Source organism: Chiloscyllium plagiosum, chromosome 45 (genome assembly GCF_004010195.1).
Source record: "Chiloscyllium plagiosum isolate BGI_BamShark_2017 chromosome 45, ASM401019v2, whole genome shotgun sequence".
Classification (NCBI taxonomy): domain Eukaryota; kingdom Metazoa; phylum Chordata; class Chondrichthyes; order Orectolobiformes; family Hemiscylliidae; genus Chiloscyllium; species Chiloscyllium plagiosum.
The window spans coordinates 9353869-9369848 of NC_057754.1; the positions used below are offsets into that span (position 1 = coordinate 9353869).

Genomic DNA, 15980 nt, shown 5'->3' on the forward strand with positions numbered 1-15980 from the left:
GAGGTTTCAGTTACATCCCCTCGTCAATTCCAATGAGTACACACCCCACCTCCTCAACTCTCCACATGAGATAGTCACTCCATGCCCAGTGCACCTTCTCCAGACTGCTTTCAATGCCAGTATACCTTTCTTTAAATAAAATGCCCAAACTGTTCACAGTATTCCATCTGTGGTCTGACTATTGCCTTATATAGTTTTTGCAAAACCTCCCCTTCACTCCATTCTCTTTGCAATAAAGGCCAACTTTCCATTTGCCTTCCCTATTACCTGCTGAAGGTTTTGTGATTTATGGCTTGAGGATTCTCAAATCGCTCTTTGCCGCAGGTTCCTGCAGTCTTTTTCCATTTAAATACTTAACACATTTTGATCTCCATATTATATATTATACCTCCATTAGGGGACAGACAGGTGTTTATGTGGCTGTAAGTGTGACTCCAGGATGGTATGTTGCCTGGTTCCAGGGTCTCAGAGCAGCTACTGAGCATTCTTTTAGGAGAGGATAAACAGTCAGAGGTCATGATCCATGTTGGTACCAATGAGTTGGGTAGGAAGGGGGAGTACAGCAATAGGAGGATAAGGAAGATGAATGCATGGCCAGAAGGATGGCACAGGAGGGTGCATTTTAGATTCCTGGGACACTGGGACTGGCTTTTGGGGGTGATGGCAGCTGCACAAGTCAGACGGGTTGCAGCTAAACAAACATAAGACTGAGTTACTTGCAGGGCATTTTAGAAAGCACTATCTGGAAGGCTTTAAAGTAATTTGGTAGAGGTGAGGGAACTAAGGGAGATTAGAAGAGAAGACAAGAGTTCACAAAATACTTAAGAGAAGAAACTGGCACTAGAATTGATAGTAGCAAGTGACTGTACATGTACATGAATAACATGCAAGGGTATGGAGATAAAGCAGGAGATTGGCACTAGCTAACTGTGCTCATTTAACGATGCAGATACAATGTGTCAGATGGCCTCCATCTGTGCCAAAACACTTCTGTGATAATGTTGCTTTTCTGCACCTGATTCCAGCTCATCTGCTGCTGAAACATCTCATTCATGTCCGTGTTACCTTTAAACTTAACGATTCCAACATATTCTCAACCAGCCTCTCACATTCACCCCACCCCAAAAATGTGAGATCATCCAAATCTCTGCTGCCCATTTTGCCTTCTAACATCAAATCCCATTCATCCATTATCCCCTGTGCTTGCTGATTTCTGGTCAAGTAGATTAGATTAGATTCCCTACAGTGTGGGGACAGGCCCATCGGCTCAACAAGTCCACACCAACCCTCTGAAGAGCAACCCACCCAGACCCATTTCCCTCTCACAAATGCACCTAACACCATGGGCAATTTAGCATGGCCGATTCACCTGACCTGCACATCTTTGGACTGTGGGAGGAAACCAGAGGAAACCCACGCAGACAGCCACCTGAGGCAGGAATTGAACCTGGGTCCCGCGTGCTGTGAGGTAGCAGTACTAACCACTGAGCCATCATGCCGCCCATTTAAGGTAAGTCCCCATGGTTCTTCTGAACTATAGGGCTGCTCTCAGACACAGAGACAACTGGAGATGGTTTAGCTGGAGGGTCACCATGCCTCAGGCAAGGGAAAGAGTCCTTCAAGGTTTCTTCGGCCAGCACAGGAATTGAACCCATGCTGTTGCCGTCACTCTGTATCACAAACCAGCCATTTAGCCAACTGAGTAACCAACCATTCCTTGATAAAGTCTCAGTTTATAATTTGCATCCTTCTTTTCAAATCCTGCCTCCTCCCCAAATTGGTTTTGCATCTCCCCATCTCCATGATGCAGAGAGTAGAGGGGTTAATGCAGGTCAGGGTGTATATCCACTTCCTTAACCCTGTGAGGCAGGGGACAGCAGGGTCAACACAGCTCAACATGTATCTCTCAATGGCCTCGCTCCTTCCTTACACCGGGATGTTGGGAGTGAAGAGGTTAAAAAAAGCTCAGGCTGTTTCTTTCCATAGCCCCACTCTTTCCTATCACTTTGATGTGGGGAACAGAGAGCTTAAAACAGCTCAGACTTTATTCCTACATTGCCTTGCCCCTTCCCATTCCTATGATGTAGGGAATGAGGGGTTAATAAAGTTTAGGCTGTGTCTCCCTATGGCCTTGCCATTCTCTATCCCTGTGATATGGGGATGAGGAGTTAATACAGCTTGTTGTATTTATACAGCTTGCTCTTTATGTAATCGGAGGCTTGGACTGATGACAAGACAACAATACAATACAGCACAGAGACAGGCCCTTTGGCCACCAAACCTGTGCCAATTCCTATTCCTTATTTAGACCTGCTACTTATTACTCTTACGCAGTATCTATCCCTCTGTTAGCCTCACATTCATGCGTCTATCATGATACATCTTAAACTATGCTTATGTGCCTGCTTCCACCACCTCCACTGGCAATGCATTCCAGGCACCCACCACCTTCCGGGTGAGAAGTTTTCCAAGCACTTCACCCCTAAGCTTTCCCCCCTCACCTTCAACCTGTGCCCTCTTGTAGTTGACCTTTTCATCCTGGGAAAAAGCCTTTGACTATCCACTCTATTTATGACTCTCATCCCTTTGTGGATCTCTGTAGGGATGCCCCTCAGCCTCCATCTTTCCAATCCGAGATAAATCCAACTTCTCCTCATAACAAAAACCCTCCAGAGCAGGCAATATCATAGTAACCCTACTCTACACCCTCTCCAAAGCATCCATGTCCTTCTGGTAGTGTAGCAACCAGAACTGTATGGAATATTCCAAATGTGGCCAAACTAACGTTTTGTACAGTTGATACATAACCATGAATATATCAATGGTGTTGCCAGAGGTGAAGGACCTTGTGTGTCAGACTGTCAAATATTGTATGCTCTCTCACATGCTATTGAGGTCAATACACGCTGTGCTAAAATAAACTGGACCTGAAGCTTGAGAAGTAAAGGTTTTAGATTGTAGTCATTAAGGTTAAATTGGAGTAGGGAAGTAATTGGTGGCACGGTGGCTCAGTGGTTAGCACTGCTGTCTCACAGTGCCAGGGTCCCAGGTTCAGTTTCACCCTGGGTGACTGTGTGGAGTTTGCACATTTTCCCATTGCCCATGATGGGTTTCCTCTGGGTGCTTCAGTTTCCTCCCACAGTCCACAGTGCCGGGTGGGTGGATTGGCTAAGCTAAATTGCCCATAGTGCCCAGGAATGTGCAGGCTAGGTGGATTAGCCATAGGAAATGCAGGTTTACAGAGATGGGGTGGGTCTGGGTGGGATACTCTTTGAAGGGGTGGTGTGGATGCAATGGGTCAAGTGGCCTATTTCCACACTGCAGGGATCCTATAAGAAAGAAATAAATCATTGAGCTGAAACTGAAAATTAGAACAGCATTGCATTATGCTAGAATGCAACTGATAGTTGGGAACATCCTGAACACTTTTGGAAAGTTTATATATTCGCAACTTTTGGTGCACTCTTCAACAATCCCCAGATTCCATTATAACCAGCCTGCTTTCTCTCTGACTCTCAGTCATTTCCTGTAATATTTCAATGTCTCTGTGTGCTCCTGGTCTCACTTGGAACCTCTTCACCTGTGTTGAACTCAGACTGTTATTTCTCCACCACTGCGATCCCATTCCTAAAACAGCTTGTAAAATTTAAGATCTAGGAGCCTCAAGATCCCCAAGAAGAGGGATTGATCTCATGAATGATTTAAAAGTGGTTTATTAAGAATCACCAGTTTAATGTGAGAGGCGAAACATGACCTGTCACAGATGAGGATGGTTTTACCAGTCCTGGAGGACAAACCGACAGATGGTGCAGAAAGACTGCTGCTCTATGTAGCTGATGGCAGTGTCTCCTGTGAGCCAGAATGTATGTGTTGAGTTAAAGCCAGTTTGGATAATTTTGAAAGATTTTTCTCGAGAATGTGTTTATGCCTTTACACAGTCCTAAGTTCCAACTCTATAAGGGTTGGAAATGTCTCGTTTCAGGGCGTGTACTGGAGTCACGTCCTGGACAGACAGAACAAGCCTGCCCTGCATATGTCAGACAGCAAACTGCTATGGAAGCTTCCTTCACAAGACAATGACCGAGCATGTAATTACCAATACATTTCTAAAAATGTTATCACGGTATTAAAGTTATTAAAATATTCTCACAGAATATTACTGGAACTAAATTTGTCTCCACTTTCATGTGGAGAGGGTTTCTCTATCCGGTGTAAGAGTGAACATTTGGAGATTCTCAATTCTCCAATTCCCATTCACTTTCTTTCTGGTGGATAATGGGAGGAGACCAACGGTTGAAATGTGCAAGTTGGTTAGAATTGTCAGCAAGGATTTGTAGCACATTCTAATTCTATTTGGCAGAATCTCTCAGACACATTGTGAAGTTCATGGTGAAATCAATTTAGGATTAAAAGTTCAGAATACTGTTGTGATATAATTTCTGCTGAGTGTCCCTGAGGTTGGGGGAATGATCACAAACAACAGTTTTTAAAGGGACACTGCAGCATCCGCAAGGCATAGATCCTGAATATTGAACTCCAGTCCAGTTAGAGGGCTGGTTAACATCAGCAGAAACAAACACCAGTGGTCAGAATGAACGTCCAGGATGTATTGAACAGTAACAATAACAGCAGAAACCAATACATTCAGTCACTTGTGACCTTGCTGGTGTCTCAGCAGGTGGGATGACTGAGTAAATGCCTTTCCACACTTGCAGGTGAATGGCCTCTCTCCAGTGTGAATTCGCTGGTGTGTCTGCAGGTGGGATAACTGAATAAATCCCTTCTCACACTCAGAGCAAGTGAATGGTCTCTCCCCAGTATGAACCCGCTGGTGCGTCAACAGGTAAGATAACCGAGTGAATACCTTCCCACAGTCAGAGCAGGTGAACGGTCTTGCCCCAGTGTGAACGCGCTTGTGCACACTGAGGTAGGAAGAAGACCTGAACCTCTTTCCACAGGAAGTGCAGCTGAACGGCCTCTCCTCAGTGTGAATTTGTTGGTGTTTTAGCACATCAGAGGTTTGTGAAAATCCTTTCCCACATACAGGGCAAGTGAATGGTCTCTCCCCAGTGTGAACATGCTGGTGTGTCAGTAGTTGGGATGATCGAGTGAATCCCTTTCCACACTTGGAGCAAGTGAATGGTCTCTCTCGAGTGTGAACCCACTGATGTTTTTGCAGACTGATTGACCGAGTAAATCTCTTGCCACATGAGGAGCAGGTAAATTGTCTCTTTCCAGTATGAACTCGCTGGTGTCTCAGCAATTGGGAAAACTGAGTGAATCTCTTGTCACATTCTGAGCAGGTGAATGGTTTCTCCTTTGTGTGGACTCTCTGATGTGTCAGTAGGATGGAGGACTGCGTGAATCCTTTACCACACTCAGAGCAGGTGAACGGTCTCTCACCAGTATGAGTGCGTTGATGGATCAGCAAATTGTGGGACTGAGTGAACGCTTTCCCACACTCAGAGCAGGTAAATGATTTCTCTCCAGTGTGAACATGCTGGTGTCTCAGCAAATTTGATGAACGAGCAAACTGTTTCCCACAAACAGAACAGGTGAATGGCCTCTCCCCAGTGTGAACACGTTGGTGTGCAGTGAGGTTGGCTGACTGCCTGAAACGCTTTCCACAGGAACTGCAGCTGAATGGCTTCTCCTCAGTGTGAATAAGCATGTGTTTCTGAAGACTAGATAATACTGTGAAACCTTTCCCACATGTAGAACAGCTAAATAGCCTCTCTCCAGTGTGACTGCGCCGATGAATTTCCAGCTGGGATGGGTAATTGAATCCCTTCCCACAGTCGCCACATTTCCACGGTTTTTCCATGGGGTCCTCGGGTCTCTCCCTAGTGGATGATTGATGTAAGCCTCATCCAAACACAGAACTCATGTAGACATTAGGTTTCCTTCCATATGTAAATCCTCTCCCAAGACTCTATGGAGTGGGGAAGAGAAAGGAGATTACAAAGTCATCTGTCGGTGCAGAATGGATATTCCAAACAGACAATCGCAGTTCCTCTGCATCATTGGTTTCCTCTTGTACTCCCAAATCTGGAAGAATTGCCTTCAAAGGAAGCAAAGGCGTTGTTGTAATGTCACTGAGCAAGCTAATGTTCTGGAAACATGGGTTCAATTCCCACTAGAGCAGGCAGTGAAATTTTGATTCAATACCAAAATCCGTGGGCGGCACGGTGGCACAGTGGTTAGCACTGCTGCCTCACAGCACCAGAGACCCAGGTTCAAGACCCACCTCAGGCAACTGACTGTGTGGAGTTTGCACGTTCTCCCCGTGTCTGCGTGGGTTTCCTCCGGGTGCTCCGGTTTCCTCCCACAGTCCAAAGATGTGCAAGTCAGGTGAATTGGCCATGCTAAATTGCCCGTAGTGTTAGGTAAGGGGTAACTGTAGGGGTATGGGTGGGTTGCGCTTCGGCGGGTCGGTGTGGACTTGTTGGGCCGAAGGGCCTGTTTCCACACTGTAATGTAATCTAATCTAATCAAGCTGGCCTAACCTCTGTCAACTGTTGTAAAATCACATCGGATGCACTAATGTCCTTTAGGAAGGGAAATCTGCCATCTTTTCCCAATCTGGCCTACATGTGACTCCAGACCCACAAAGTGGGTGGTTTCACCACCTTATGGACACTGAGGGATGGACAACTAAACACAGGCCTGACCAGAGATAACCACATCCAATTAACTCAGGAAAAACTCTCTCAAACAAATAAACTGTCGGACAATTCTTCTCAATTTAACAAACTTGAGCAACTACAGACAAATCAGATTTGTTTCTGGAACCTAATTATTCCTCTCCTTCCAGCTCCTGTCAAGATGGTGGCCGCGCCTGCGCCCTCTGGATTAACGCCTCAGACAACTTCTGCACATGCGCTAGCGCCAGGGTGACTGACGGCGGAGTCAGACCAATAGGAAAAGGGGACTGGGCGGGACGGGTGTCAATAGGGTCCTCCAACCAATCAGAGCGCAGGCTGCGAATGGAGCATGCGTATTGTGCGAGTGCTGGAGACGGATCGGAGCGCTCGGTGTGGGCTGTGGAAACTCCCGGAGCCCCTTTTTTATGCTGACCCCTCGGAAACTCGTTATTGCAGGTCAGCGATGGATTGACACACAGCAAACCTCAACTGAGAGGAATGTTTGTTTCACCTGGTCTCTCTGTCAACTCCTTTTAAAGGAAATTCAGTGGCAGGCGTTCACACGGAACAGGTCCTGTGAGCCTGCTTTGCTAATCAACATAACAAGGGGTGATCTTCTATTTCAGTGATGTGGAGAAGGTTAAAAAAATCACACAACACCCAGGTTACTGTCCAACAGGGTTGTTTAGAAGAACTAAATTAAATTCTGTGTCTTATGATCCTGCTCCACAGCTCCCTGATGGAGGAGCTGCATTCCGAAAGCTAGTGCTTCCAAATTAAACCTGTTGGACTATATTGTGTGATTTTCTCTTTTCAATATCATAGAGTCATACTGTTTGGAAGCAGACCCTTTGGTCCAACTCGTCCATGCTGACCAAGTTTCCCAAACGAAATTAGTCCCACTTGCCTGTGTTCGGCCCGTATCTCTCTAAACCTTTCCTATTCGTGTAATTGTCTGAATATCTTATAAATTTGTAACTGTATCTGTCACTACCGTTTCTCCTGCTTTTTCCCCATAGGAGGAGGTGTGGCTCAGGTACAGGCAGCTAGGATCAAGGGAATCCCTGGAGCTACCTGGGGAATACAGGAGTTTATTGAAGAATGAAATCAGGAGGGCAAAAAAAGGGGCACGAGATAGCCTGAGCTGAGAAGATTAGGGTGAATCCAAATAGGTTCTTCAAGGAAAAATAATAACGAGAAAGAGAATAGGCCCCCTCAATGACAGATGTATGTGGAACCACAGGCAATATTCTAAATGAATATGTCTTCTCTGTGTTTATCAGGGAGAAAGACATGAAGACTTGGGGAAGTTACAGGTGATATTTTGAGGACAGTCCATTTCACAGTAGTGGTGGTGTTTGATGTATTGGAATGTATAAAGATGGATAAATCTCGTGGTCCTGACCAAATATATCTAAGAACACTGCAAGAGAAGAAATTGCAGGGTCCCTGACTGATATTTTTGCATAATCGTTAGCCACAGGTGAGATCCTGGAAGGTTGGAGGGCAGCAAATGTTGTGCCCTTATTCAAGAAGGGCTGCAAAGAAACACCTAGGAACTACAGACCAGGAAGCCTAACATCTGTGATAGGTACATTACTTGAGAAGATTCTGAGAGATAAGATATCCAAGCATTGGGTAAGATGGGGTTTTGTGCATGGGGGATCATGCCTCACACATTTGTTTGAGTTCTTTGATGAAGTGACCCAGAAGTTTGACGTGGGCAGGGCGGTAAACATAGTCTATATGGAGAAAGTGAGGACTGCAGATGCTGGAGATGAGAATCGAGAGTGTAGTGCTGGAAAAGCATGGCTTCCTGATGAAGGGCTTATGCCTGAAACATCGATTCTCCTGCTCCTCGGATGCTGCCTGACTATATGGACTTCAGTAAGGCTTTTGATGAGGTTCTTACAGATAGGCTGCTCTGGAAGGTTACATTGCTTGGAATCCAGGGGAAGCTGGCAAATTGGATACACAATTAGCTTGATGGTTGGAAGCAGTGGGTAACAGTGGAAGGATGCTTGTTGGACTAGGGGCCTGTGAATAGTGGAGTGCCTCAGGAGTCAGTGATGCTCCATTACTATTTGTTATCTACAATTGCAGTAAGGTACCCCTACTTCTGAACTCAAATCCTCTTGCAATAAACCAAAGCCAATAAACCATTTGCCCTCATAACTGCTTGCTGCACCTGCCTATCTACTTTCATTGACTGGTGCATAAGGGCACGCAGGTCCCTATATAGATTACATTTCCTGATATTTCACCATTAAATAGTACTCTTACTTTCTGTTTTCACACTAAAATATATAAATTTACATTTAACCACTTTATACTGCATTTGTCAGGTTATTTCCCACTCACTCAACTTGTCTAAATCACCTTGAAGCCTCTTTACATTCTCCTCACAATGCACAATTCTGCCTAGTTCTGTATCGTCAGCAGACTTAGAAATGTTGACTTTGCTTTTCTCATCCGGGTCAATTATAAACATTATAAATAGCTGGGGCCCAAGCACGGATTCTTGTTGTATACCATTAGGCACTTGGAAAAAGACTCACTTATGCCCATGCTGTGTTTCCTGTCTTAACCAACTCTCAACCATTGCCATTATATTACTGCTATCCCATATGTACTAATTTGTCCAGTAAGAGATCTTATCAAAAGCCTTCTATCCACTTGTTCTTCCTTATATATTCTTCTCATTAAATCCTCAAAAATCTCCATTAGATTTCTTAAACATGATTAGCCTTTCATAAACCCATGCTGGCTTTGCACAATCTTGTTAATGCTTTCCAACTGTTTTGTTGTCACACTTGTTTATAATAGACTCTTAACATTTTCCCCACTGGTATTACGTTAATTGGTCTGTAATTCTCCATGTTCTTTCTCTCTCCCTTTTTAAATAGTGGGGTTACATTTTCTGCCTTCCAATTTGTGGGAAATGCTCCAGAGTCTATAGAATTTTGGGAGTTAACTGCCCAAACATCCATTATTTCCAGTGCCACTTCCCTTAGTACTCTGGGATGTATATATAATGCCCTGGTAATTTGACAGCCCCATTAATGTCCCGAGCACTATTTTCTTTGTAATGCTGATTTCCTTCAACTCTTCTCCCTCACTAGACCCTTGGTTCCCTAATATTTATGGGAGGTTATTTGTGCCCTCTTTTGTGAACACAGAATCAAAGTATGCGTTCAATTCTTCAGCCATTTCTTTGTGGTTCATTATAATTTCATCTGCTTCTGGTTGTAAAGGACTTGCATTTGTCTTTACTAACATTTTTCTCTTCACATATTTATATTTAGAGAGAGTAACCTCAAACCACACATCACGTTAAGATCTGATAGAGTCACTCCATTCACCAGGACCTGAATATCATGGCCTTTGACCAAGGAAGTAAAAAGGTTTATCTGTTGTGCTATGGGAAAAGATTTGAGATCAGTGTAACTAGAAATGCCCCAGAAAATTCAAAATCTTGCCCAATCCATGCCTGGACAAATGTAATAACTATTTTTTTAAAAAATGGTGGAAGTACTCAGTAGGTCAGGTAGCACCTGTAGATGAAAAACAACATTAATATTTTAGGTCAACATGACCCTTTGTCAGAACAGAAAACCTATGTTCACTTTTTAGCACCATATTTCAGGAAGGATATACTGTACTGGCTCTTGGGTCAGAGCACTGAGATAGACTCCATATATCATTGGGGTTTGAGAAAAAAAATGATTCATGGACATTATAGCACAGAATGAGGGCATTCTGCCCTTGAAGTCTCCATAGCACAATCCAGGCTGTCACATTCCACTCAATTCACAATGCCCTGCAAGGTTATTTCCTTGGGTATGGATACAATGTACTTGATAAATCATTGACCACTTTCTGAGACCACCTCTCTCTTAGGCAGTGAGTTCTGGGTACTTCCACTTGTTGCATAACAAACATCCTCTCATCCTCCCTGCATCCTTTCCCAAAAGCCTTGTAGGGTGACACGGTGGCTCAGTGGTTAGCACTGCTGCCTCACAGCGTCAGGGACCTGGGTTCAATTCCAGCCTCAAGTGACTATCTGTATGGAGTTTGCATGTTCTTATGTGTCTGTATGAGTTTCCTCTGGGTGCTCTGGTTTTCTCTCACAATCCAAAGATGTGCAGGTTAGGTGAATTGGCCAGGCTAAATTGCCCAGTGTTGAGGGATGTGTAGGTTAGGTGTATTAGTCAGGTAAATGTAGAGTAATAGTGTAGGAGAATGGGTCTGGATGGGTTACTCTTTGGAGGGTTGTTGTAGATCTTTTTGGCCAAATGGCCTGTTCCCACACTGTAGGGATTCTATGATCTGTCTTCCATAACCCTTGGCCCATCACAGAACGAACATAATATTTTGTCTACCTCAAATAAATCTGTCAAAATCTTGCAGATCTAAAGTGTGCGGACTGAACTGGGCTCTGGGTGTGTTCTAAACAGAGCTTTATAAAAGGTCTGCACTTTTTTCCCTGCTTTTGTTCTCAACATCTTTATTTGTGACAAAATGTCCTGCTACTTTCAAAAATCTGCACACGTCAAACTCCCAGTCCCTGTGTCTTTGCACTCTTTATCTCTCTGCGTTTTATATATATATATTTTTAACAACATTTTAAGTTTTTAAAAACCAAAACACCTGCAGATGCTGTAAATCTAAAATGAAAACAGAAATTGCTGGAAAAGCTCAGCAAGTCTGGCAGCATCTGTAAAGAGAAATCAAACATTTTGAGTCTGGTGAAGGGGTCACCGGATCCAAAATGTTAACTCTAATTTCTCTTCACAGATGCTGCCAGACCTGCTGAGCTTTTAAGTTTTTTTTATTTCAGTTGAAGGTTGATTTCCCTGGAATTTAGTATATTAAAGCTTTGATTATATTAATTGGGAATGCAACATTAGAATGGAACTATTATTATGAATCCACCAAACCACATTTAAAAAAAATCTCCTTATGGGTGGCACGGTGGCACAGTGGTTAGCACTGTTGCCTCACAGCGCCAGAGACCCGGGTTCAATTCCCGCCTCAGGCGACTGACTGTGTGGAGTTTGCACGTTCTCCCTGTGTCTGCGTGGGTTTCCTCCGGGTGCTCCGGTTTCCTCCCACAGTCCAAAGATGTGCAGGGTCAGGTGAATTGGCCATACTAAATTGCCCGTAGTGTTAGGTAAGGGGTAAATGTAGGGGTATGGGTGGGTTTTGCTTTGGCGGGTCGGTGTGGACTTCCACACTGTAATCTAATCTAATCTAATCTAATCCTTGACCCCACTCTCCACTACTCTTGAAAGGTAGCTCACCTTCTCTGACCTTCCCTTGCCCTCAAAACTTCTGACATTTGATCCCCCCCCGCCACACACCAACAACCCAAGGATTTATCACTGGCACCTACTAATTCTCATCAATACACTGCCATAACATCATTCTATGACTAGTGACTAGTGGTGTACCTCCGGGGTTGGTGCAGGGCCCATTGCTGTTTGTAATGTATATCAATGATTAGTAAGTTTGCAGGTGACAATAAAATAGGCAGAATTGTGGACAGTGAGGAAGGTTATCAGAAATTGCAGCAGGGGAAGTGGGCTGAGAAAAGGCAAATGGAGTTGAATACAGATAAGTGTGAGGTGTTGCATTTTGGAAAGTCAAATCAAGGTCGGAATTTGATGGGAAGTGGTAGGGCCTTAAGGAGTGTAGTGGACCTTGGAGTCCAGGTGCATGGTTCTCTGAAAGGGGAGTCCCAGGTAGACAGGGCAGTGAAGAAGGCTTTTGGAGCACTGGCCTTCATCAGTCAGGGCATTGAATGCAGAAGTTGGGAAGTTATGTTGCAGTTGTACAGGACGTTGGTGAGGCCGCACTTAGAAAACTGTGTTCAGTTTTGGTCACTTTGCTACAGGAAGGATGTTATTAAACTAGAGAGTGCAGAAGAAATTTACAAGGATGTTGCTGGGACTCGAGTCTGAGTTATAGGGAGAGATTGGACAAGCGAGGACTTCCTTCTTTACAGCGTAGGAGACTTGGAGGGGGAGGGGGGGGGGGAGGAAATCTTATGGAAGTGTATAAGATCATGAGAGACATGGATAGGGTGAATGCACTCAGTCTTTTTCCCAGGGTTGGGGAATCAAGGGCTACAGGACATCAGTTTCAGGTGAGAGGGGCAAGAATAAAAGGGAACCCAAGGCGCACAGTTTTTACACAGAGGGTGGTACGCATATGGATTGAGCTGCCAGTGGAAGTGGGTGAGGCGGGTACATTAACAATATTTAAAAGGCATAAGTACATGGATAAGTACATGGACAGGAAAGGTTCAAAAGGGTATGGGCCAAGTGCAGGGAAATGGGGTTAGTGTGGATGGACGTTTTGGTCAGCATCAACCAGATTGGGCCGAAGTGCCTGTCTCTGTGCTGTGGGGCATGGCCTCTAAGTCTCTAAAGCACCACGATAACTTTATGTACACTGAAAAAGTCCAGCTGTCCTCACCACTATCCTCTCTATTTTCCACTTTGCTAAATTAGCAGGCTGTTTATCTGACATACAGTATTGACTAAAGATATATTTTCCACATTATAATTTGGAAGGTTAAAGCTATTGTCTCTAATCGCTACTTTTTAAAAAGTTGTTCCCTCATGACAGAGTCCAGCCCTCTCCTAGAACTGTGCGAGGCTGGCCCTGTGGTCAGGGTGGTAGGAGGATGCAGTGAATATCTTTCATCATGGGGAGCAGCTAAATGGCCTGTCCATGATGTGAACTCCTATGTTCTTACAGTCACTGAACCATGCCCCACAGAGAGGATGAGAGAGCAGTCTCTTGTCAGTGTGAGGGAACTAATGCTCCATTAGTTGCACTGACCTCATGAATCTCTTCCCACATATTGAGTAGGTGAGTGTCCTCTTCCTATTCAGAGTTCATGGGTGAATCAGCATGTTTACCTGTTGTGTCAATTTCAACAGGAAGAGAACCATCTCTTACCACTTCACCCACTGGTGTAGAAGAGATTCACCAGGACGTTGTCTTAGGTGGAGCATTTCTCTCACTAAGAGAGATTGGATAGACTGAGATTCTTTTTGTTCGAGCAGAGAATGCTGAAGGGAGATCTGATGGAAGTATACAAGGTTCTGAGGGGCCCAGATAGGGTAGATAGGGAGAAACATTTCCACTTAGTACAGGGGCCATAATGAAGGGCACAGTCTTAAGGTAAGGAATAGGAGGATAAGAAGGGGTTTAAGGAAAATGTTTTTCCCCTCAAAAGTTTGTGGGTATCTGAAACTCACTGCCTGAAAGGACGGTTGAGATAGGAACCTTCAAGACATTTAAGAATTATTTAGGTAAGCAGTTGAAATGATATAGTACACACGACTACAGGACAAGTGCTAAAAAATTGGATTAGAATAAATGGATGTTTGCTGACTTAGAGTCATAGTCATAAAGTCATAGAGGTTTACAGCACGGAAACAGACTCTTGGGACCAATTCATCCATGCTGACCAGATATCCCAACTTATGCGGACACAATGGGTGGAAGGGACATTTTCCATGCTGTAAAAACTCTATGATTCTCATCAGTTTCCAGCTGAGAGTCCCAATCACACCAATGTTTGAAATCTCTTCCCGCAGGAACAAACAAAAACTTCTCTGTCCATACAGAAAGGCTGATGATATTATGAAGAACACGATGAACCCAGTGACTGTCAGCTTTAGACATGATAGTTTCCTGTATATGAATCCTCTCCTTAAGAAAAGTCCTTTCTATAATTACATCCCAGGATTTTAATGGAAACAGTTAGAGCTAGTGTATCACTGGTAATGATCTTGTAAGAATCCTTAGATTCTGAAAAAAAATTCCAGAAGGTTAGAAAACTGTCAATATAATACCCTTATTCAAAAAGAGAGACAGAAAAGCTAACTATTGGCCAGTTAGTTTAATATCTGTCATTCTGAAATATTAGAGTACATTACAAAGGATGTATTAATAGAGTATTTAGAAATGCATAATATAATCTCTCTTGGACAGAACAACAGATCATTGTTGAAACTAAAAGTGAGGAGGTACAGCGAATATTCTAACTGGATTCCCTTTCAGGATCAGCAAGTAATTGTTGACTAAATGCATCAGTCAGTCAGATTGCACATTAACTGAATTAATTAGCTTTGATGGAACAGTATCTTTTGTTTGAACTGTTTACATTTTATAAATTAGAAATTTGCATGACACACATGCCTGTGGCATATGATTATTGACTTACATTGACTTTGAGAACCTAGTTGGTTGAAATCATGGAGGGAGCCTCCCTTGAACAGGATAGCCAATTACAGCTTGGTTCTGTCATTGCATTACAAATGATCCAAGTTTTCAAATTAAATCATAAAACTATTCAGCTCTAGCTTTCACCTGTAGTGTCTCTCTGCTGATATAAATGATCTGCAACTGAGAGCGCGGGCGAGTTACTAGCAGGAAGGAAAGCGAAGTTAATGCTGTTTACTTGTCCACCAAAATAAAAGTCTTTGTGCTATCATAAATAAAAGGGGAAGTCTTCAGTTTCATATCCATAAGTGAGAGTCACAGCTGGTAACACACATTTAGTCCTTACTTCTTTACCTCTGTGTCCCTTTTTCAACAAACATATTAATGTTCCCTGAATTTATGGCTGCAAAGTTCGAGGTACCATCTCATGGGTGTGATGATGCTGTCACTTTAAAAAGGTTAGTTTGTCCTTGGAATTTTTAAAGAGAGGTTGTAAAGGTAGAGGTGACAAAGAGTCCAGAGAGTTTAACAATGGAAGGAGTGTGTTTTCTTTTTTAGCTGTAGCAGTGACAAGATGTGCGAGTCCAGAAGAGCTGCAAGTTCCAGTAAAGGATTCCTCGGACTTTCTCTGAAATCTCTCTCTGGATGTTGCTCCCTCCTGCCTATAAGAGTCTGTGTTTGAATCTACCTTTTTGTCAAGGGGTGTGTTTATGGGATGATGTTACTGTGGAACAGTTATAGAGTCTTAGAGATGTACAGCATGGAAACAGACCTTTCGGTCCAACCCGTCCATGCCGACCAGATATCCCAACCCAATCTAGTCCCACCTGGCAGCACCCGGCCCATACCCCTCCAAACCCTTCCTATTTATATACCCATCTAAATGCCTCTTAAATGATTCAATTGGACCAGCCTCCACCACTTCCTCCAGCAGCTCATTCCATACACGTACAACCCTCTGTGTGAAAAAGATGCCCCTTAGGTCTCTTTTATATCTTTCCCCTCTCACTCTACCCCAGGGAAAAGACTTTGTCTATTTATCCTATCCATGCCCCTCAATTTTGTAAACCTCTAAGGTCACCCCTCAGCCTCCCA

At 43.8% G+C, this 15980-nt stretch overlaps 2 protein-coding genes across 2 annotated transcripts in view; one reads left to right on the forward strand and one right to left on the reverse strand.

The window, feature by feature from the left end:
- The window catches only part of LOC122543911 (zinc finger protein 239-like), a 125479-nt gene that overhangs the window by 41780 nt on the left and 67719 nt on the right, over positions 1–15980 (reverse strand). Inside the window, exon 2 of the mRNA XM_043682813.1 lies at positions 4665–5932. Coding sequence (XP_043538748.1) covers positions 4665–5824 — 1160 coding nt within the window. The 5' untranslated portion in view covers positions 5825–5932. The remainder of the gene's footprint in view (positions 1–4664; positions 5933–15980) is intronic.
- The window catches only part of LOC122543913 (zinc finger protein 774-like), a 63744-nt gene that overhangs the window by 22558 nt on the left and 25206 nt on the right, over positions 1–15980 (forward strand). The window lies entirely within an intron of this gene.